The sequence below is a fragment of the Pithys albifrons genome, chromosome 12 (genome assembly GCF_047495875.1).
Source record: "Pithys albifrons albifrons isolate INPA30051 chromosome 12, PitAlb_v1, whole genome shotgun sequence".
Lineage (NCBI taxonomy): Eukaryota > Metazoa > Chordata > Aves > Passeriformes > Thamnophilidae > Pithys > Pithys albifrons.
The window spans coordinates 19,720,018-19,743,886 of NC_092469.1; the positions used below are offsets into that span (position 1 = coordinate 19,720,018).

At 52.9% G+C, this 23,869-nt stretch overlaps 1 protein-coding gene across 1 annotated transcript; it reads left to right on the forward strand.

Moving 5' to 3' along the window:
- The first annotated feature begins 1,581 nt into the window (after positions 1-1,581).
- Positions 1,582-11,071, forward strand: EMC8 (ER membrane protein complex subunit 8). Its single transcript, XM_071567796.1, has 5 exons — positions 1,582-1,923; positions 7,936-8,012; positions 9,526-9,595; positions 10,074-10,168; positions 10,412-11,071. Exons 1-5 carry the CDS (start codon positions 1,726-1,728, stop codon positions 10,569-10,571), a joined length of 600 nt encoding a protein of 199 aa, XP_071423897.1. The 5' UTR covers positions 1,582-1,725; the 3' UTR covers positions 10,572-11,071.
- Positions 11,072-23,869: the final 12,798 nt, after the last annotated feature.

Below are 23,869 nucleotides of genomic sequence, written 5' to 3' on the forward strand. Positions count from 1 at the left end.
TGAGCCCCCCCAGCTCCCTCAGCTCCCTCAGCCCCTTCCCAGCGCCATTCCCTGCCCTGGACACGCTCCAGCCCCTCAAGGTTTGTGCTGGAGGGGCCCAAACCAGACCCCAGAGCTCCAGGTGTGCCCTGGCAGTGCCAGGACAGGGACGGGCACGGCACAGCCGGAGCCGCCACCACCCACAGCTCCTTTTCCCAAAGTTTTCCCACCATTCTCCCCCTCACACGGGCAGATCGGTGGCATTCCCATCCCTGAGCGCATCCCATATCCCTGTGCCCATCCCATATCCCTGTGCCCATCCCCATCCCTGTGCCCATCCCCATCCCTGTGCCCATCCCCATCCCTGAGCCCATCCCACATCCCTGAGCCCATCCCACATCCCTGTGCCCATCCCTGTGCCCATCCCCATCCCTGAGCCCATCCCACATCCCTGAGCCCATCCCATATCCCTGTGCCCATCCCCATCCCTGTGTCCATCCCCATCCCTGAGCCCATCCCACATCCCTGAGCCCATCCCACATCCCTGTGCACATCCCTGTGCCCATCCCCATCCCTGAGCCCATCCCACATCCCTGAGCCCATCCCATATCCCTGTGCCCATCCCCATCCCTGTGTCCATCCCCATCCTTGTGGGCATCCCACATCCCTGTGCCCATCCCACATCCCTGTGCACATCCCTGTGCCCATCCCATATCCCTGTGCCCATCCCTGTGCCCATCCCTGTGCCCATCCCCATCCTTGTGCCCATCCCACATCCCTGTGCACATCCCTGTGCCCATCCCCATCCCTGAGCCCATCCCACATCCCTGAGCCCATCCCACATCCCTGTGCCCATCCCATATCCCTGAGCCCACCCCTGTGCCCATCCCTGTGCCCATCCCACATCCCTATGCCCATCCCTGTGCCCATCCCTGAGCCCATCCCATATCCCTGTGCCCATCCCTGTGCTCATCCCTGTGCCCATCCCTGTGCCCATCCCACATCCCTGTGCCCATCCCATATCCCTGTGCCCATCCCTGTGCCCATCTCACATCCCTGTGCCCATCCCACATCCCTGTGCCCATCCCCATCCCTGAGCCCATCCCTGTGCCCATCCCTGTTCCCATCCCACATCCCTGTGCCCATCCCCATCCCTGTGCCCATCCCACATCCCTGTGCCCATCCCCATCCCTGTGCCCATCCCCATCCCTGTGCCCATCCCTGTGCCCATCCCCATCCCTGTGCCCATCCCTGAGCCCATCCCACATCCCTGTGCCCATCCCACATCCCTGTGCCCATCCCTGTGCCCATCCCCATCCCTGAGCCCATCCCTGTGCCCATCCCTGTTCCCATCCCACATCCCTGTGCCCATCCCCATCCCTGTGCCCATCCCACATCCCTGTGCCCATCCCCATCCCTGTGCCCATCCCACATCCCTGTGCCCATCCCCATCCCTGTGCCCATCCCACATCCCTGTGCCCATCCCACATCCCTGTGCCCATCCCCATCCCTGTGCCCATCCCCATCCCTGTGCCCATCCCGCTCTCCCCCAACGCGCTGTCGTAAGAGGCGGCCGCGCTTGGCGGCGCTTTCCCGACACTGGGCGTCGCTTGGCGGCGGGCGCGGCGGGGCCGGTGCGGGGCCGGTGCCGGGACAGGGCCCGGTGCGGGGCCGGGACAGGGCCCGGTGTGGGTGCCCGTGCGGGGGCCGGGGCCGGGGCAGGGGCAGGGGCAGGGGCAGGGCAGGATGAAGCTCACCACCCAGGCCTACTGCAAGATGGTGCTGCACAGCGCCAAGTACCCGCACTGCGCCGTGAACGGGCTGCTGGTGGCGGAGCGCCCGCCGGCCCCGCGGCCTCCGCAGCCCGCGCTCTTCGTGGATTGTATCCCGCTCTTCCACGGCACGCTGGCGCTCGCCCCCATGCTGGAGGTGGCCCTGACCCTGGTGAGGTGTTTCCCGCACGGCTGGAGGGGTTTGGGTGGTGGGAAGCGCTGCCTCAATCCCGGCTGTCTGTGCTTGGAATGGCGTGTCCGGGCGGGGCGTCTCCACCTTGGGAGCGGTGTGGAAATCCTGGAGGGAGTCCGGAGGTGCCCAGGGAGATGCTCCGAGGGTGGAGCCCCTCTGGAGCCAGGCTGGGAGAGCTGGGGGGGCTCACCTGGAGAGGAGAAGGATCCAGGGAGACCTGAGAGCCCCTTCCAGAGCCTGAAGGGGCTCCAGGAGAGCCGGAGAGGGACTTGGGACAAGGGATGGAGGGACAGGACACAGGGAATGGCTTCCCACTGCCAGAGGGTGGGTTAGGTGGGATATTGGGAAGGAATTCTTCCCTGTGAGGGTGATGAGGGGCTGGGATGGAATTCCCAGAGAAGCTGTGGCTGCCCCATCCCTGGGAGTGTCCAAGGCCAGGCTGGATGGGGCTTGGAGCAGCCTGGGACAGTGGGAGGTGTCCCTGCCCAAGGCAGGGGGGGAAACTCGATCATCTTTAACATCCAACCCAACCCACTCCACGATTCTGTGATTGTGAGCAGGAGCAAATCCACCCCTTCTTAATGTCTGTAAAACTCATTCCTGATTCCCCTAATTTGGCTTTAATGTTCCACTCACTTTGTACTTTTATTCATCCAAAAGAGATTTATTTGTGAATAAATCCAGTTATTTGTAACCAAATTCCAGTTCTTTGTAACCAAATTCCAGTTATTTGTAATTAAATTCAAGTTATTTCCTACTAAATTCCAGTTCTTTGTAACCAAATTCCAGTTCTTTGTAACCAAATTCCAGTTGTTTGTAACCAAATTCCAGTTCTTTGTAACTAAATTCCAGTTTTTGTAACCAAATCCCAGTTATTTGTAATTAAATTCAAGTTATTTCCTACTGAATTCCAGTTATTTGTAACCAAATTTCAGTTTTTGTAACCAAATTCCATTTTTTGTAACCAAATTCCAGTTATTTGTAACCAAATTCCAGTTATTTGTAACTAAATTCCAATTTATTTGTAACCAAATTCCAGTTATTTGTAATTAAATTCAAGTTATTTCCTACTAAATTCCAGTTATTTGTAACCAAATTTCAGTTTTTGTAACCAAATTCCATTTTTTGTAACCAAATTCCAGTTCTTTGTAACCAAAATCCTTTTTTGTAACCAAATTTCAGGTTTTTGTAACCAAATTCCAGTTATTTGTAATTAAATTCAAGTTATTTCCTACTAAATTCCAGTTCTTTGTAACCAAATTCCAGTTGTTTGTAACTAAATTCCAATTTATTTGTAACCAAATTCCAGTTATTTGTAATTAAATTCAAGTTATTTCCTACTGAATTCCAGTTATTTGTAACCAAATTCCAGATTTTTTTACCAAATTCCAGTTTTTGTAACCAAATTCCAGTTATTTGTAATTAAATTCAAGTTATTTCCTACTAAATTCCAGTTCTTTGTAACCAAATTTGAGTCTTTTTTAACCAAATTCCAGGTTTTTTGTAACCAACTCCAGTTCTTTATAACCCAATTCTTCCAGCAGGGTTTGTGGCAGTGCATTTTTTGTACTTTTTTGGCCTTCAGAGGGTTTTTCCAGTGTAGATCTTTGCTGCAGGATCAGATTATCAGGAAATAAATCCTGTTTCTTGTGACATCTGGAAGATCTTGCCAGTTCTACAGTTCTCAGTTTCTAAACTGAGCTTGGCTGTGGCACTGAGTGCCCTGATCTGGTAAAGGGACTGGAGTTGGACCAAGGGTTGGACTTGATGATCTTGGAGGTCTTTTCCAACCTAATCCATTCTATAATTCTATGGATGTGGCACTGAGGGAGAATCCAACATGTCTTGATCCAACCCTACTGGGATCACCAGCCCAGGGCACTCCGTGCCCTGGGCTGGTGATCCCAGTGGGGTTGGATCAAGGGTTGGACTTGATGATCTCAGAGGTCTCTTCCAACCCAACTGAGAAGAGCAACGAGGCTGGAGAAGGGACTGGAGCACAAGTGCTGTGGGGAGAGGCTGAGGGAGCTGGGGGTGTTTAGTCTGGAGAAGAGGAGGCTCAGAGGTGACCTCAGCACTGTCTGGAACTGCCTGAAGGGAAGTTCTGGCCAGGTGGGGGTTGGTCTCTTCTCCCAGGCACTCAGCAATAGGACAAGGGGGCACGATGGGCTCAAGCTCTGCCAGGGGAAATTGAAGTTGGAGAGCAGAAGGAAATTCTTTGCAGAGAGAGTGCTCAGGGATTGGAATGGGCTGCCCAGAGAGGGGGTGGATTCCCCATCCCTGGAGGTTTTTCAGCTGAGCTTGGCCGTGGCACTGAGTGCCATGATCTGGTAAAGGGACTGGAGTTGGCCCAAGGGTTGGACTTGATGATCTCAGAGGTCTCTTCCAAGCCAACTGATTCTATGATTCTACGTAGGAGGCTGGAAATCAGGAGCAGAGCCCTTGGTCACATCCAGTAGAGTGCTGAGGGATTGGATTAGCCTTCATTAACGAGGCTCTTGGCTCTGCTCTGCTGGCACTGCCAATTCTCTCCTCTCCCTGCCCAGACCCAGTCCTGAGAGGGGGCCTGGGGTTTGGGCTCAAGCTCTGCCAGGGGAAATTGAAGTTGGAGAGCAGGAAAAAATTCTTTGCAGAGAGAGTGCTCAGGGATTGGAATGGGCTGCCCAGAGAGGGGGTGGATTCCCCATCCCTGGAGGTTTTTCAGCTGAGCTTGGCCGTGGCACTGAGTGCCATGATCTGGTAAAGGGACTGGAGTTGGACCAAGGGTTGGACTTGATGATCTGGGGGGTCTTTTCCAACCCAATCCATTCTATGATTCTGTGATTTTATGGATGTGTCACTGAGTGAGAATCCACCACATCTTGATCCAACCCAACTGTGATCACCAGCCCAGGGCACTCTGTGCCCTGGGCTGGTGATCACAGTAGGGTTGGATCAAGGGTTGGACTTGCTGATCTTGGAGGTCTTTTCCAACCCAATCCATTCTATGATTCTATGAATAAATCAGTGAGATCAGTGTGGTTAAACTCACTCTTTGTATCAAACCACCTCTTGTTTCTGAGGGATTTCACAGCTTTGACAGGATTTCATGGGATCTGCTCCTCTTCTAGTTCAATTATTGGTGATTCTTGGTCAAACCTGTGGCCTAGTCATACATGGGAGGGTTTTTTAGAACCAGCCCCACGAGTTTCACCTCCTTTTCTCTGCTCTGAGTCATCCCAGAATGTTAAATGGGAGCAATAATGTCCAGATTTTATTGGAAATAGAGGATTCACCTGCACTGGGTTTGTCTCCTAAAACTTGCAGGCAGTACAAGGAATCAACAAAACCCACCCACCCACCCAACCAAACATGAAGCTGTTCCAGAGGAGGGTCAGGCTGGATCACAGGAAAAGGTTCTTCCCCAGCACTGAACAGGCTCCCCAGGGAATTGTCACTTCCCAAAGCTTCCAGAGCTCGAGGAATGTTTGGACAATGCTCTCAGGCACATGGTGGGATTTTTGGGGTGTCCTGTGCAAGGCCAGGAGTTGGATTTGATCCCTGAGGATCCCGCCCAGCTCAGGATCTTCCGTGACTCCATCAGGGCTGGAGGTTTGGAGCTCCAGAGCCTTGTGTTTAATTTGCACTTTGACACCTTGAAATCCCTTCCAAAAGCAGAGTCATTAAGAAAAAGTGAATTAAGTTTCACATGGGGGGGTTTGTGCCTTTGAATGTCTCAGCTGATTGATGTGGTTTTGTAACCACACCTCAAAATAAAAAAACCCAAAACAGAAACCAAGGAGCACTTCCCTGTCTCCAGCACTTCCCTCTCTCCAGCACTTCCCTTTCTCCAGCACTTCCCTTTCTCCAGCATTTCCCTCTCTCCAGCACTTCCCTTTCTCCAGCACTTCCCTCTCTCCAGCACTTCCCTCTCTCCAGCACTTCCCTCTCTCCAGCACTTCCCTCTCTCCAGCACTTCCCTTTCTCCAGCACTTCCCTCTCTCCCGCTGCCTGGAACAGCACTCAGGTGGCAGCAGGTCCTTCTCCTCCTCCTCCTCTTCTTCCTCCTCTTCTTCCTCCTCCTCTTCTTCCTCCTCCTCTTCCTCTTCCTCCTCCTCCTCCTCTTCCTCCTCCTCCTCTTCTTCCTCCTCCTCCTCCTCTTCCTCCTCCTCTTCCTCCTCCTCCTCCTCTTCCTCCTCCTCCTCCTCTTCCTCCTTCTCCTCCTCCTTCTCCTCCTCCTCCTCTTCCTCCTCCTCCTCCTCCTCCTCCTCTTCCTCCTTCTCCTCCTCCTCCTCCTCCTCTTCCTCCTCCTCCTTCTCTTCCTCCTCCTTCTTCTCTTCCTCCTCCTCCTCTTCCCAGGGCTCTTCCAACCCCCAGGCACCTGCAGCAAAGCAGAGCAGAGGCCCCTTTGGATAATTCCAGGGTGAGAAGCTCCATATGGAAGTGAGATCCTGTTTGTCCCTCATCACTTGCCCAAGACTAAAAATCCCAGGAGCTGCTGATGCTGAGGAGACCTGTGGTGACAGAGAGAGTTTGGAAATTGCAGCTGGAAGCAGCTTTCATTCCCAAAAGTTTCCCCCCCTCCCCTTTTTTTTTTTTAATAAAGAAGCAGTTTTTAATTCCCAATTAGAGAACTGAGAACTTAAAATCATTCTCTCATTTCTTTTTTGGTACAGGACAAAAATGGATGAGAAACCAAGTTTTTTAATTTTTAAATTGACGGAATTTTTTTTAAATATTATTATTATTATTAATTTTAGTGTCTGGCTTCAGGCTCTAATGCCAAGCTTTCAAGCCACTAACAATTAAAACCAGAATCTCAAGCCCTCAAAATGGGTTTGTAATTGAAACAGCAGTTGGCCCTCAGCTCTAGCAGGGGGTTTTTTTATCACTTAAATCCTTGTCATCCCTTGGATTATTCACATGGCTGCTTTGTGTGTTTGTTTATACAGTCTAATACTATAATTATTGCTGAAAATGAGATTGATTTGACTTCCAGGATGCCACAGGTCAGCAGCAGATGTAATTTTGGGCTCCATTTTAATAGAGCTGTGGAGGGTTTTTTGAGGCCAAGCTCTCCAGGGACTGCAAAGGAAAATTCGAGCTGCTCCCTCCACTTCTGTCTTTCAGGGCTCTCTGTTCTGCTGACTTGAGATCCTCAATTCTGAGGAGAAACATCATGTCATATATAGAGATATTTTCAAAGCAAGGCAGACTCAGCAGGAGGAATTCAGGTCCAGTTTAAAGCAGGAAGAACAGAATTGAAACTCACTTGAAAAGAAACCAACAACAAAACTGCTTCAACTTTTGTGCTTCTGTTAATCAAAAGTCATGTCAGTTGTATGCAAAAAAAATACATGTGTTTAAGCATCTGCATGAAGTTGTTAAATTGGGAAGAACTCTCAAAGAAAAACAATTTTATGTCAAAAGTGTTTTTATGGCAGAGAGTTTGAAAAAAATGGGAAATGGGATAAATTTCTGCCTCCCATTTACTTTTGACCTCGAGCTTTATTTCCTAATGAAGGCCAAAAATACTTGCATTTTAACCCAGAAATGTTACATTAGAAATAAATTCCACAACCTCTTTCTGAGATGCCAGGGAAGTCTCACTCCATGCTGGGAGCATCCTCTGAAGTCTCTGTGTCAGGTGAACACTGACAGAAAATCACCCCAACCACCAGTGGGTGAGCCCCAAATCCTCTCCCAGGCCGTGTTCAATAGTCCTGTCCCTCGAATTTAGGCCAGGCTTTGACTGAGATCACTTCTTGCTCTCTTGCTCCACTTGGTTAATGTTTTCCACCATTCTCCAAATGCTCCATTGGGTTCCTCTGTTCCAGTTAAATCAAACTGTGTGTGAGCACTCACGTAAAGAGACATAAATATGTAGATATTTAAAGATGCAGCAATGCTTCACTGCTGGTTTATCTGCAGGACAGACCTGGGATTTCCTTCATTCTGGGGGGGTTTTTCCCTGTTTTTTCCTGGGTTTAATTGCTCCCATTGCTTTTCCAGATTGACTCCTGGTGCAAGGAGAACAGCTACGTGATCGCTGGCTATTACCAGGCGAACGAACGCGTGAAAGATGCCAGGTGTGTTGGTGCAATAGCTCCTTCTGTTTGCTCTTTTAGGCTGTACTTTGGACTCTGCCAGCAGAAATCAGCCCCAGAAATCAGGCGTGTTGAGATTAACTTTGACAACTGTCATCTGCTCCCACATTGTCTCGCTGGTGCTGGGGGATGTGGCCTTTGTTCAGGTGCAGCAACTCCAGGCTCTCCAGCATCCCTCCTCTTCAGTGGGGACTATAAAAGGCCAGGCTTTGAACGACTGCCAGCCACTTTGATTGCAGTTGTCAGGGAAATAGCCAAAATTTGCAGCGTATTTGCTTGTGCAGTACAGATCTTGTAAACTCCCAGTGTCTTATGGAAAGTCAGAAGTGACCTAATTCTTTCTGAACTGCTTAATTATCTCTGAGTTTTACTGAAGCTGTTTGTTATGTGGAAAGGGGCGCACTTGAAGTGGAAGATGATGTCAGTGATAGCTCTTATTTATCGCCTATTTTCCCCGGGTTTAGTCATTTTTTACCCTGCTGACTGACTCAGATTACTCAATGAGCAGTAAGGGATCTTCCTGTGGAGCCACAAGTTGGTTTTAGATCTGTGTATCAATGTTTTCCCCTCTGTTAGACAAACACATTATTGTGACTAATGAGAGTACATCATCCTTGCATTTAAAATAAATAAGAACTGCTTCTTTAAAGTATTATGCCACATTCCCTGGAAGTGCCCAAGGCCAGATTGGATGGGGCTTGGAGCAACCTGGTCCAGTGGAAGGTGTCCCTACCCCTGGCAGGGGGTGGGACTGGATCATCTTTAAGGTCTTTTCCAACCCAAACCATTTCATGAGTCTCTGATTCCAGTTATTTGTTGGTGTATATTCAGACTCAAATATGTTTTTTAAGTAACACTTGTGACTTCTAAGGTATCTAATAGGGATAAAGGCATTATTTGTCCTTACCAGGGAAATAAATCTACTGGAGATATTTTTAAGGAGAAGATACAGTTTGTTCTGTTTGAGGTTTGAAAGAGTATCATAGGCTTGATGTGTTTTTTTTTAAACTGCCACTTAATTCCTGAAGATAACTGGCACCACATGGAGATTGTCATCTTGGAAACATGCTGAAGGTTTTAAAAGATCTTTTTAAAAGGTTATCTGATTTTGGTAGAGCAGCTGGACAGCGAGTGAGTTCCAGTGCAGACTGGGGAGAAAATTCTTTTTTAAATGCCAGCCCAGGCAGAGCTGGCTGCAGTGTTTGGTCTGGTGGGAGAAGGTAGGAGGCCACAAACCTCTGATTCCACACCATCAGTGGACATTTTGCCATTCCAAACCCGTTTCCTGAGCACAGCTGAGTTATAGACCACAAGCTGCAGAGCAGAGCTGGGGGTTTCTTGGCCTCCTTCTATCAGCTGTGGCATCAGCTCTCTATCTGGTTCCTGTTTGTTAGCACGCTGTGACACTCTCACATCTCTCTCAGCCTGTTTCCTGCTGGTTTCAGCTGGGCTGTCATGGCTCACATAACTCAGTTCCTTTTCCTTTGTGCTGCAGCCCAAACCAGGTTGCGGAGAAAGTGGCCTCGAGGATTGCCGAGGGCTTCACGGACACGGCGCTCATCATGGTAAACAGCTTCCTTCCCCCTCACCCTCTCCTTGCTGTGTCCTGACCATGGTGTTGGACCAGCCATGGCAATGCTGTTCTCTGGGTCCTTTAATAAGTAAGTAATTCTCTCTTCCCCTCCAAACGCTCTGGGGAACAGACGCAGTGACCTGTAGCCAGTGCAGTTCAAAGTCTGCAGAGAGGCTGTGGTGAGCTCTCTGCCACCTCAAAGGATCTGCAGGCCTGCTCTGCATATTCAAGCAGCACATTCATGGCTTCAACCCTCCCCATTTCTGCAACATGAATTGTCTTTGATGTCACAAACAGGGCTTTGCCTCCCTGATGCAGTGACAAAGCATGTTGGCAGCTTAAATCTGGCTGTCTGAAGGCAGAACAGTGGATTAGTGTTAGGTGCCCTCTGTGAAAACTGACTGTGGTTTTTATTTCATCTCTTGGGGTGCTGAGGAGCAGACTGAGGTGGGTTTTGTGTCTCACACCAGGTTGACAACACCAAGTTCACGATGGAGTGTGTGGAGCCTGCCATCCATGTGTATGAGCTGCACGAGAACAAGTGGAGGTGCAAGGACCCACACATGTGAGTAAACTCAAGAGTTTGGTGGCCTTTGGGTACTGAGGAAAAACAGGTTGTCTGAGCAATGGCAAAACTTTGTGGCTGAGTGACACTGTGGGTGTAGCTGGCAGTGATTTTAAAGCTGAGAGGAAAGAGCTTGTTCCTGCAGCCAGGCCATGATAACTCCACCCTGGCTTAACTTCCAGGAGGAAGTGATGGAGATGTCCTTTGTGATTCCTATTTACTCCTGGTTGTTTTACATCCTAGTGATTTTTGTGAAGACTGGACTGAAGCCCAGAGAATCGCTGCCTCTCTCTTGGACAGCAAGTCCTACGAGACACTCGTGGACTTTGACAATCACCTGGATGATATTCGGAACGACTGGACAAACCCGGAGATCAACAAAGCTGTCCTGCACCTGTGTTAGAGGGGCTCCTACTGACTAATCCCTGGGCATTCCCACTGTGTACTGAAGAGAGAAAAATGCTATTTTTGAATGTAAATAGAATAATATTCAGTACCTTGTGTGGAAAGCTGACTGATTAAAGAGGAGGGGCACGTCTCGTGGCACAGTGATGTGCCCATAAGCCTTTGTATCTTTCTGGTGAGATTCCTTGGAAGAGCTGCCAGCTGTCAGTTCCAGCTGCCCTCGTGGACACCATCCCACTTGTAGTGAATGTTGCTATTCCTTCGAAACCAGAACTGCTTCTGCTTGGCCCCACTCTCAAAAGTTTTGACTAAGCTTTTCTAATCTTTAGAGAGGTTACTTTTTAATGATTTATGGAAATACCTTTCAAAAAAAAAATCAATCCTGTCCTCAGATGAGAGATTTTTAAGGGCAAAGACACATTGTAAGGTGAACGGTTTCTTCTGGCCTGGTTTGGGATTGTAATTCTGTTGGCACAGTAAAATGCAAACTGCTGAGGATGTCCCATGCTCATGTGTCACCTGTTCTGCAGTGCTTTAGCATGACACAGCTACAGAGAGTGTTTTAAAGCAGTATTCCCAAATAACATGGTGATTCCTGCTCTCCTTGGGCTTGACAACCACAGTTACAGCTTGAATATGTTAAACCCAAAGTAAATGATTTATAAAAACCACTGGAAGCACACTGATGAGTTTGAATCTACAGTGTGAGTCTGCAAGAGTGAAATACCTTAGCAATTTTTTTGCATTTTGGGGGGTTTTATCAGCAGGTTTCATTTTCCCCTGGTTCATGTGGTGTCCCATTTCAGTAAGTCCAAAGTGTATCCCTCTGATTTGAAGGTAAGCAATCTGAGTACATGGAACCAAGGAGCCTGGGTACAGTCTAGTTCAGCTTCTGCCTTGTCTTCCTCATTAATATTTATTTCCAAGAAGGAGTTAACTGGACAATGAAGCTTTGTATCAGACTAGAACAGCTCTTTGTAAGTCCTGTTCCCTCACTCCTCTTGGTGGTTAAACAATAACCTCAACCTGCAACAATTCCTCTGCGTTTCCTTCTTTTCCTACCCAAAAATGTGTTTACAAGGAAGATCCAAATGTCCACAAAATGATCCACCTCTCTCCAAGCTCCTGTTTTATCCTTAATGTCGGAATCACAGGATGGTTTGGATTGGAAGGGACCTTAAAGGTCATATTCCACCCCCTGCCATGGGCAGGGACACCTTCCACTAGACCAGGTTGCTGCAAGCCCTGTCCAACCTGGTCTTATTTAAAAAAAAAAAAACCAAACGAGAATGGGATTTTCCAAACCTCTTGATCTGCCTCTGCTTCTGGTTCAATAAGCACAAGTTTTTCTCTTGGTCTTGGGGTAAGACTAAAATCCTGTTTGCAGCAGGAAATAGAATTGGGATGCCTCCAGTTGGATCCTGCCGTGGAGGTCCCATCAGGTCAGATTCCACTGAGCCAGGAGGTGAGGCTGGAGGTCCAGGGAGGAGAGGGAGGTTTGATTTATCTCCCTGCTCTGCACTAGAGAGGTGTGATTACAAAAGAATTTGGCACATAGTCAATAACCTTTCCTAAGTGTGAGTCAGGCTTGCAGGAGAGGAAAATATTTTCACTTGTTGAATGAAAACATCTATTTAGCTCACAAACAGCACGAGCAACACGTTCCAGTGGCTGTTCCACTGCACATCTATAGGAACAGATACCCTGGGAGCAGACTCTGCAAGGCCCAGGCTGCAGGAAGGGACTGTTGTTGTACTTTGTACAAACACCTCCTGCAATCCAAGAGGCAGATGTTATCTTAACAAAATTCCTTGTGTGGAGTTGTCAGTAGGAGCTGGTGTGTCTCCTGAGCCACAGGAAATGTATTTCTTGTTCTTTGTAACAGGATACCACAATCAAGCTTTGATCATACATATGCTAATTCAGGCTAATCTTCCCATCCTCCCTTCTCATCCCCCTAAGACAAGGCAAACTGTGTCTCCACATTCCCTGTGACTAACCACTGGGACACGCTGCTGGAAGGGAAGCAGCTCTTACTGCTTTGTCTTCCCCTTTGTTTAATATTCTGTTTGCTCTCAAATGAGGATCTCGGAGTGTTTTGCCACCAGCAGAAGCCTGGGCTGGAGGACAAGCACTGCGGTGCAGGTCTGATCTCACCTGGCCTATTTGCATTGAAGGCTGGACAAAAGGCAGCAATTCCATAAATCCAGGCAGCCACCGTGGCTCTTGTGAAAGAATGAGGAAGCTGCAGGGCTCAGGGAAGGCTGTGTTCCCCTTTCCTGCTGATGTGCCAGGAACAAATGCTGGGTTTCTGGCTGTCTGATCAGTTGGATTCATCGCAGGAATTCGAGGTAATTCCTTTTAAAACTTCAGGGGGAAGGTACCTTGGGGAAGGCACCTCTGTTGCTGGAGCCCTCATGATAGCTGGGAGGATAGAACTGGGAGTGGGTGTCCTACTCTTTCTATGGTTTGTTAGCAAGTAATGACATGTAGGATTAATTTTTACCCCCTATTCACCAAAATCTGGAAGCTTGGCCTTTGCCTGCTCAGGCATTTAACTCTCAAGTCTTTACCTCATCCATGTGACCTGAAGCACTTAGAGAATCACAGAACAGTTTGGTTTGGAAGGGATCTTAAAGCTCATCTGATCCCACCCCCTGCCATGGGCAGGAACACCTCCCACTAGACCAGGCTGCTCCAAGCCTTGTCCAACCTGGCCTGGGACACTTCCAGGGATGGGGCAGCCACAGCTTCTCTGCCCAACCTGTGCCAGGGCCTGCCCACCCTCAGGGAAGAGTTTCTTCCCAACATCCCATCTAACCCTACCCTCTGGCAGTGGGAAGCCATTCCACATTGTCCTGTCACTCCAGGCCCTTGTCCAAAGTCCCTCTCCAACTCTCTTGGGGCCCCTTGAGGCACTGGAAGGGGCTCCAAGGTCTCCCTTTTCTTCTCCAGGCTGAGAACCCCCAGCTCTCTCAGCCTGTGAGATTCTTTGTTCCTACTCTCACTTCAGTATTTCAAAACAGTGACAAACAGCCCCCCAAGCAGATGGGTGACAGAAGCCATGGGGGATCATCTGGTTGTGGGGTGCTCACAAGTTGTTCTCAGGTGCCAGTTTCCCTCCTGAGCTCGTCACTCTGTGTGTATATGAGGTTTTCTCTCCATCCAGCAAGTGAAGCAGTTTGCCAGTGGCATTTTCCCCCTTCCCATCTGCCACTAGAGCTGCTCATGGGATGCTCCTTCCCTGTGGCAGCGTGAAAGCAAGTAAAGACCTACCACATAACCAGCTTCAGCTCATTGGAGCTGACCTGGGCACAGGGAGAAGCTCGGAGGGGCCACAAGCCCTTCATGTGGCACAGCTGGAGCCCAGAGCAGACAGATGTGCAGAGCTCACCCCAAGAATTCTTGGGCAAGCAACAGAGCTGCGAGGAGAGGTGACAGTGACAGATGCAGGAAGCAGTCCCGGGTCTCTCTGCTCGCTGGCTCGAGGCCTAATCACTGCACTCTGCGACCGGGAAAGCGTCTGGAGACGCCTTGTGGAGGGCACTGATCGGAGAGCGCGGGATGCTAATGGAGGAGGCTCTTAGTGGGGTGGGCTTGCGGTTGAGTGCAGCTTGGAAAATGGCCTCGAGGGGAAATGTGCTCAATTTGTGAGCTGTGCTTCTCATTTGGGCTTAATTCAGCTTCTGGAGCGGAGCTGGGAGCGAGCTGGTCTGTATTGGGCTGGTCCAGGCAGGGCAGGCTGCTGCCGTCCCATCCTGCCCGGGCTCTGCTGCTCCCAGCTGGAGTTAAACACCTCAACACCTCACCCTCCTGCACCACAAACCCCTCCTGGCTCTCCCCACCACCCCAAACCAGCCCTCCCTCACTGGCAGCGATTTCTCTGTGCCCAAGTATCCGCTGAGGACTCTATCGATTTATTTTTATTTTTTTCCACTGTCGCTTTTAGACCACATTTTTCACCCAGCCTTCTCATCCGAGAGTCCACCCCAGCTGCAGCCCTTCCTTTGGTTTCCAGCCATCGCCCTGTGAAAGGCGGCGGAGGCGGATTTGGAGAGGATGGAGGCGGGGGGCTGGCGGGGGTCCCGTGGGGACAGCGTGGCCAGCTTGGCCCTTCGCACTCTGCCGGAGCTGTGATGAGGGAAGCAGGGACTTCTGCTCTTAGAAAATACCTGGTAGGTGGGCTGGGGGCAGTGGGTGACTCCGTGAGTGGTTCCAGGCAGCGCCGCTCCGGCTGCAGCGTGGCAGCGCTTTGGCTGCGTGCGGGCAGGAGCTGTGCCAGGCATGTCCCGCTCTGCGCAGTGCCAGCCCACCGAAGCCCCGGGAAACGATGCAGCCCTTCCTAGAAATGAGCCCTGGAGCTTAAAAGATGGACCTAATTGAAAAAATGTATCGAGGTTGTAGCAGGGGATAAAAGGGAAAGCTGGGCCGAGATTAACCTGGAGCTCGGCGAGCTGGAAAGTGCGACAGCCGTGGCCAGGTCCCTAAGCCAGTTCCCGGCCGTGGCCTCCCTGCTGAATCCATGCAGTGCTTTGTCCTGGATGCAGGAGAGTCCAGCACGCTCTGGTTTTGTGCGGCAGGTACGTGCCTGTTTTCCCCTTTGCTTCCAACCCCTCGCCACAGCAGCTCCTGCCTCGCTGGTGCCACATCCTGGTGGATTTCCCTCTGGGGTGATTTCTGCCTGCACAGGTCGTGCTGATTGCTGGGTCTGCTGGTCCTGCCAAGAGCCCGTGCTTGGGGAATGCTGGAGCTGCTCCAGTTTCCCCGGAGTCTGCATCCTCAGCTGCTTCCTCGTGACATCCTCCTCCCTTCCCATGCCTGGCATCCCCTCCGGGTACCGCTTGCCAGCCCTGGATGACTGTGGGGCTCCAGGAGGGAGTTTCTTTTTCCCCTCTCAGCATTTACTGCCTTGTTGCCACTTCCAGCTCCAGCGAGTCCCATGCATCCAGTGGCCCTGCCATCCATTTCTGGGGCAATCCCTGAGCCAGGCTGGGACCAGCCCTTTTGTCTGCTTGGGCCAGAAGTGATGGGGGCAGAAGTGGGGCCAGGTGGCCTCATAGCTCTGTCAGCACAGAGCCAGGGTGACGTGTCACCTGCGTTAGCAGACCCTGGGACTCCATGACCCAGAAAGCTCCTTCCTCCCCCTCCCTCCCAGCTGGTGTTTGCAGGAGCAGCTCCTTGAAGGGAGCCTGCAGAGCTTTTCTTGTGGCCAGTGCTTGCAAACCACAGCCCCTTCCTTGTGGTTCCTCTGGCGCCTGGGAAGTGTCAGCTTGCTCTGCCCTTCTCCTGAAGGGAAGTTCAGACGCTGCCCTCCATTCCTTACCCCACCATCAGTGCTCCAGCTCCCTCCATCCTCCCCTGCACCAGGGCAGGATGGAGCTGGTGGGTTGGGGAATACTGAGCCTGGGGAGAGGAGCAGCCCAGCTGCCAAAGGGCCACGGTCAGGACTGGAAACCAGTCAGGGACCACACCAGAGGACAGCCTGGGGTGGTTGCCTGGGCTGGAGGGACAAGTGTTCCCCCAGTGAGTGAAGGTGGCTCCAAACTCACCCACCAAGGGAGCTGTATGAGCCCTTCCTCTTCCTACCCCTGGCTGGCTGGCTCTTGGTGGAGTTTGCCCAGTTGCCCTGACGTGATGCTCAGCAAGTCACAGCTTACAGTCCCAGCTCTGTGATAGCAATCAGGAATTCCTGGGAGGGATGTGTATCAGAAGCAAGGCTGTGTGAGGGTCTCACAGGGCCCCTGGAAAGAGGGAACTGGGCTCACTGGGCTGCTGCTGTGCTTGGCATTCAGATCTCCCTAACACTGATCATCCGGCAGTGACCAGGACTCCTCACCAGAGAGGTTCCAGGCTGTGCCCAGCCACCTCGAGGTGGTCAACCCCCACCTTTTGAACCTGACCAAGGGTGTCTTTGTTTCCCAGTCGTGGGGAGGACAGCAAGGAGTGTTTGAGCTGTGTTTGTGCCTATCAGGTGTCACCACAGCAGCTGGAGTGGTGCTGCACCCGCAGAGCAAACCACAGGTATTTTAGCAGCCCTGTGTTTATGCTTCCCTTCCCTGCTGCAGCAAACCATCCCCTTCTGTCAGCGTTTGAGCAACAACTGCTGCTCCAGGCCAGGCTGATTCCAGCCCTCGTGGGTTTGGGCCTGTTTGTTCTCACCCAGCAGCAGCAGCAAACAGGTAGTTTTGGAGAGAGGCATCAAAATAGCTAAATGTGGAGGAGGGATTTCAGCTGCTCAGACTGGATTTGTGCTGCCACTTAGGGGTCCCTGGATCACATCTACCAGGCTGTGGCTCAGACCTTGGACTTCTCAGCTGAACAGGCAAAAAAATCCCAGATGAACCAGTTAATTTGCCTGTTTTCTCTGCAAAACCAGAGCTCTGGGTTGCCAACATCCCTTCCCTGGTCTCTGTGCTCAGGATCAGTGCCTGCAGCCTTTCCCCTGTGCCATCCTTCCAGCTCCTGAGCTTGGAGCTTTGCAATAACTCACTTATTTGACAAATCAGAGGAGTCAGGTTGGGAAGGAAATCAGCCCTTTCCATACTTGTGATTTTCATCGGACATGGCAGGACCAAACCAGCAGAAAGTGGAGCAAAACCACCCGTTTCCCCTCGATGCCCATCCCAGCCAGGCTTGGTCTCGTGGTGGGGCTCTGATCTCGCCGGAGACCTCCCAGGCTCCTGGGATGCTTTCCCTCCGATCCCTGAGTGAACTTCAAAGCTTCCCTTCCCTTGCCTGCCTCCTGCAGCCGCGGGGTGTTTAATGTGCGGCCGGCGTTCCCTGCACGCCGGCGCCCTGGATTTGAACCGCTGCTTTTCAGCTCTGTCTGAAAAGGAGCCGGCGCGGGGCCTCTCCTTTTAATTGCGGAGGAGGTGAACATGGAAAAGCCTCAGGCTGCTGCTAAAGCAGGCGAAGGCGGCTGCTCCAGAGGCAGAGCCTTCTCCCAGGCATCCTCCCAGCGGGGAGGTACCCGACCCGGAGCTCTCATCCTGGGCACGGTGAGAAACCCGCTGCCTGGTGCTGTCCCCACTTCCAGGCTGGTTTTTGGGCTGGCAGGTCAGATGGGAAGGGGAAAAGATCCTTTCTGGGAGCTGACGATGCTCCCAGAGGCTGATGTCTCCAGATTTCAGGACCTCAAGGGTGGCGATGTGTCCTGCCAGAGCTGGGTGTGGACCTTCACACCAAACTGGCACTTGCCTTTCCAGGCACTCGGTAGCCACTCCGGCTGCTTGTAGGGATGTTCAGTGCCCGGGGGCTTCAAGCGAGGGCACTCCTTCCTCTCTCTCGGCACCGGACTGGATTGTGCAGCGGGGTGAGAGTAAAGCAGCATTTCCTCATCACCCATGGGCTTTGCTGGGCTTGGATGGGGCTGGAGTGGGGGATGGATGGGAGGAGCCGGCACTCCGCTAACCTGATTAACCAGGTTAGAAACCAACCTTGCAAAACCCCAAAGGCGGCTCTCGCTGCAGCCTCCTCCCGCCCTCCCGGGGGCACGGCTGGTCCTGACTGGGAATCCCCCTCCCAACCTCCTGCATCCAAGAGCAGCCAGGGAAGGCGGGATGCGATGGTGGGCATCATGCCTGTGGCTCCCGGGACAAGGTAAGTTCCATCCCCTCGGAGCACCGCGGCAGGTTCGGTCCCATTCCCCCTTCCCGGTCATCCCTGGCCTCACACACCGGCTGAGCATCCCCCTCCTCCTGGGCAGTTCATCCTTCCAGTGACGCCTGTGATGAGTGTCTGGGGGTTTTTGGAGCGTAAACTCGTCAGGATGCAAATATTCCTTGGCCTGGTACTAGCACACAGGAACAAATTTGAAGCCTCAGCAGCAAACACCAGGAATCCTGCTGGAATTCTGGCAAGGGGGGATTTCTGTGCCCAAACCACAAGTGGTGCTGGAGTTTGGCCACAGGGATAAGAGCCAGCAGTGGTGGGGAGGGGGCTACTGTGTCCTGCAAGGGTTGGGCCACTGGGATCTGATCTCATGGGATCAAATCCTAGAGGAGATCCCACCCTGTGCCATGAGGCTGGGTGTCCCCAGAATGACCCTCCTCAGACCCTGAGTGCTGTGAGCAACCAGTAGGTGCCAAAACCCACAGGACTTGCCCCAAAACAGATTCTTGATATTTGGGCAGCCTCCAGGATAGCTGCAAAGTGGGAGTCACAGGGAGCACACCATTCCCTGCCCATGGACCACTCCATTCCCTGCACCCTGTCTCAGCTCAGGGTGCACTTGGGGAGCTGATAAAAATGCAGAATTAAAACCTTTTCACTTCCCCTTGTCAGCTGCTGCTGACCCACCTCAGGGCTCTTGGAAAGGAAAAGTAAAGCCATGCTGAAGGTCAGGCAGGGAGAGTAGAGGCTTTGTTTGGCTCTCTGCAGGACCCAGAGTTTGGAAGAGCCAAAATGAGTCACTGACCCTCATCCCAATAAGCTTTTCCCAGCAGCTGTGGGCACAAGGGATGCAGATTTCCCAGTAAAGGCATTTTTTCCTAGAATAATTTTCAGCATCTTGAAAAAGTGATGTCCCACAATGGGAATCATCTACCCAAAAGCTCTTGGGGCATCAGGGATGCTCAAGAGGAGCAGGAAGATGTGCATTCCCTCAGTGCATCCTGGCAGCTGCTCTGGTTCAGCCCAAGGGACACAGCCCCAGGAGCATCCCTCTATTTCCTGAGCATGGGCTCAGGGTTTTCTCTGCAAGAACCAGAGAAATAACATCCTGATTCCACCTGCTCACGACCTCCTCGCCTCTAAATATTTGCATCACCAACCTCAGGAGCGGAGAAGCTGAGATAGGACCCCCTACCCGGCAACAGGCTCCCTCTGCACCCTCCCCAAAAGTTCTTACTGAAACTCCTCGGACGAGATGGAGTCTCTAAAGCGCCGTGACATCACTCGTGGTTTTTGCGACCGAGCAGCCGCACTTCCTGTTGTGCCCGGGCTCCTATAGATACGGGCAAGCACAGATAGATGTGAGCTCTTCACCAGCAGCTGAGTTCCCTCTCCTTCCTCCTTCCCAGCATCAACCCTCAACCCTCTCTTCTGTTTTCCAGTGCCAGCAGTGAGGACTGGCAGCAGAGCTGGAGAGCTGGATCCCACTGAGAGGATGAAAACATGGGGCTCAAGTTATCCTGCCTGAAAGGTAAGTTTGGGGAGGAATGTTGGGGTGTCTCCTGCTCTGTGAAGGCACCTGGGAGGTGGTTGTACATGGAGGAGCTTTAGGTGTGGGTGGAATTGGTGGAGTTTGGGATGTTGGTGGTATTTTTACTGTCCCACAGGTGACCTGTTGCACCTGCATCCCCCTGGGGTTGATTTTCCCAGCCCTATCAAAATATAAAAGTCCAGTCCTGTGCTTGCCTTGCATCCTTTGCTCTGGAGAATCCATGGATTAATAGCATCCCTCAAGAAGTCAGGTGGGGTTTCCTTGGAGGTGGGAAAGGTCCAGCATGGATAGGCCACTCAGGAGTGTATGGATGAGATTTCTGGGGTCAGGCTGGAGGCCTGGGGTCCCAGTTCCCAACCTCCAGGCTGACCCTGAGCATCCTTCACTGCTCTACTCTCGCCAGTAATACTCCAACCCAGAAGCTTTCCTCCCAACTTTAATTTTCTTAATGGATTTAGGCTGGGAATGGCGTCATGGATGTCTGCACAGGGGGAAAGAGGGAGCTTTTAATGCTCCTGGCCTGGCAGGGTGAAGGCTGGATATTGCATCTCCCATTAGCTCTGCATCCCAGTGGCTCATATTAATCATCCTTGGGGTCATTAGGGATGGGAGTTAATGAGTATCCCTCTTGAAGATGCAGGGCTGCCTCTTCCCTGGTTTTTCCCAAGCCCAAATTCTGTGAGATACTCGTTGTGAGGGGCATGGAGTTGGATGCATCGCCCAAAAATGAGCTCTATGCCCTCCCTGCATCAGGGATGCTGCAGGTGTGAGGTCTGGGGGATTTGGAGGTCCCACAAAATCCCCAGCACAACATGAGGTGACTGAAAAGGGGAAGCAAGCAGAGAGGGAATCCCCAAACCCAGGACAGAGCCCCAAAATATCCCCCCACACCTCCAGACCCCTCCAACAACTTGGAGCCTACAATAAAAGAAAAGACCTTCCTGCTTTTCCAGTTCCCTTATGTAAGGCATGGCTTTATCCTTAATTAAAAAGAGATTAAAAATATCACTGTCTGTCCCCCTCGGGCATTTTCCTGCTTGGGAAGAGCTGAAACCTCCCTGGATGCTGCCTGTGCCACACGGGGCTTTTCTCCTGATTAAAAAAGCAGATTAAAGTGATCTGCTCCCTGGAGGAGGGGTGGGAAGGCAATCGGAAGGGGGGTCCACCTCCATGAAACCCCAAAATCCAGGTGGGAAGGAGGTACAAGGTATAGGCAGCTGTGGATTCTCTAATGGCTCATAATGGTTGACACAGAGGAGTGTGGGGAGGTGGGAGATGCTGCAGCCCTGCTCCTGATCTTCTCCTTCTGCCCTCCCTTTATCCCCCCAAATTCCACAGGCTTGAAGACGTGTGTGAGCAGCGGCAGCGACCAGACCCCATCGGCATCCTCGGGAGAGAAGCACCTGCACGTGCCCTCCATCATCGTCACGCCGCCCACACCCACGGGGACTGTCCTGTCCCGCGAGGGGCGGAGGTCAGGGGGGCCTTATCCGTGCAGCCAGTGCTGAGTGGGGACAGCAGGGACACTGTCCCAGTGGGATGTGTCCCCGCTCCACTGGGATGGAGCCACAGCCTCCAGGATGCCACTCAGCCGGATCCAGCACCCCAGGAGCCCCACAGGGACACACAGGACACCCACGTGGGTGGGTTTGGACACCAGTGACTGGTTTTTCTCCCTTTTCCTAACAGCGCTGGGGAGGGGGTGCCACCGCGTGGATCCCCCTGGTGAATAAAACCCCTGGGGCTCCACACCCCCCAGTTTGGCACCAGTTTGGCTGCGGGTGGGCTGTCCCCCAAAATCACTCTGTCACCAAGACCTTGAAGATGCCTTCATGCTGGTGGGTGGCCAAAAGCGGGGCCCCCACCTCTGCACCCAGACTGAAGTATCCAGTCGTGAAGAGAACCAAGAAAATGAACTTGGCATCACCCGCATCCTGCCGGATTGGCCGCATCCCGGGAGGGAGCCGGGGGCGACGCTTCCCGGGGAGCGGCAGCACCCGGAGCCGGCGGGAGAGGCGGGAGTGTGAAAGCAGATGGAAATTTAATTTTTTAATGACAGCAGCAGATGGCAAAAGACACGCGAGGGGAGGCACAGCGTGGGGGGGATGCTCACGGAGCGCCCAGCGGGGCTGCGGCGCGTGCCGGCGGCACCACGGGGGCTGTGCCACCCTCCTCGTGCCACCCTTGGCAGGGGGTGATCTGGGGGTCCTCAAGGCTTGGCTCTCACCACAGCCTAGGGGCAATCCTGGGGAAATGCTCACCCCAAGATTCAGGGTTGCTCCACGGGTGGTCCCAGAGCTGAGCCCTAGTGGGTTTGGGAGGGGGACTGGGGAGAGGTGGATTTGTCTGGGGGGGCTGTTTCCGTGGGGATCTGCAAATGGGGTGTAGCCTCCCCAAATTATCCAGAAGTTGCTTGGCTGGGCTGGGTGTGGGAGAGTGGATGGATGGATGGATGGATGGATGGATGGATGGATGGATGGATGGATGCATAGATGGATGCATAGATGGATGCATAGATGGATGGATGGAGGGATGGATGGGTGGATGCATGGGTGGGTGGGTGAGTGGATGGATGGATGGATGATGTGGTACATGGACAGATAGCAAGAGAACTGATTGCTGCTATAAGGAATGGATGAGTGGATAGATGGATGGATAGGTAGGTGGATAGATGGAGGTGTGGATGAATGGATGAAGGCATGGAGTGATGAAGGGGTGGAAAGATGGACAGGGGTATGGATGGATGAAAGGATGGACGGTTGAGTGGGTGGAAGGGTGGATGGATGAGTGGGTGGATTGAGGCATGGATGGATAGATGGGCCCGTGGATGGGTGGGTGGATGGATAGGTGGGTGGGTAAATGGAAGCATGGATGAGGGATGGAGGAGTGGATAGGCAGTTAGATGGATGGGTGAGGGAATAGCTGGCTGAGTGGGTGGGTGAATTGAGGCATAGATGGATGGATGGGTGGATTGAGAGATGGATGGATGGATGGATGGATGGATGGATGGATGGATGGATGGATGGATGGATGGGCTGATGAACAGAGGGAAGGGACAGGTGGGTGATGGCTGGTGCCTGAGCATGAGTGTCTGCACAGGGACAACTGGACAGACAGACACAGATGGCTGCTGCTGGTCTGTGCACAGAAGAGTGGCTGTTGGGATCTAGCACAGCCCTAGGACACCCATCACAGCCCTGGACACCCACTCATGGCTCATGTCACGCCCAATGTCCCGTGCCACCCCTCATGTGCCGTGTCACCCACCTATGGCCCATGTCACCCCCAATGTTCCATGTCATCCCCTATGTCCTGTGTCACCCTCCATGGCCCATGTCACCCCCAATGTCCCGTGTCACCCCCATGTCCCGTGTTACCCCCATGTCCAGTGTCACCCCCAATGTCCCGGCTCACCCCGTGTCCTGTCTCATCCCCATGTCCCGTGTCACCCCCATGTCCCGTGTTACCCCCAATGTCCCGTGTTACCCCCATGTCCCGTCTCACCCCCCATGTCCCGTCTCACCCCGTGTCCTTTCTCACCCTCAATGTCCCGTCTCACCCCCACTCTCCCGTGTCACCCCCATGTCCCGTGTCACCCCCAATGTCCCGTCTCACCCCCACTCTCCCGTGTCACCCCCATGTCCCGTGTCACCCCCATGTCCTGTCTCACCCCCACTCTCCCGTCTCACCCCATGTCCCGTGTCACCCCCATGTCCCGTGTCACCCCCCGGCCGGTGGTCGCGGGTCCCACCACGCCCCCCACTCGGGGCGCTGTCGCTCCCGACCGCCAGGGGGCGCCAACGGCGGGAGAGGGCGGGGCTACCGCGGGCCCCGCGCGCCCCGGCAACAAGTGCCGAGCGCTGATTGGCCGAGGCCCCACTGAAGGCCGTCGCGATTGGTCGCTATGTCCCGACTCGGACCTCCCCCCGCCGGGGCTGCCCGGAGGGCGCCGCGCGCACGGCGGCCAATCAGAGAGGCGTGCGCCACGGCAACAGTAGGTGAGAGCCAATCAGCGCGCTCCGCGCCGGGCCAGGCCCCGCCCTCCTCGCGGAAACCGCGAAAACGCTCTGGGAGGCGGGAACGCGGCGGGGTGGGCGGGGCCTGGGGGCGCCCAGCCAATAGGGAGCGAGGGC

Excerpts from the sequence above, each read along its gene's own strand:
- EMC8 (XM_071567796.1), top strand. The coding sequence starts at position 1,726 with ATGAAGCTCACCACCCAGGCCTACTGCAAGATGGTGCTGCACAGCGCC. Across the intron at positions 1,924-7,935 it reads TGGAGGTGGCCCTGACCCTG|ATTGACTCCTGGTGCAAGGA; the intron begins GTGAGGTGTTTC and ends TTGCTTTTCCAG. Across the intron at positions 9,596-10,073 it reads CGGACACGGCGCTCATCATG|GTTGACAACACCAAGTTCAC; the intron begins GTAAACAGCTTC and ends GTCTCACACCAG.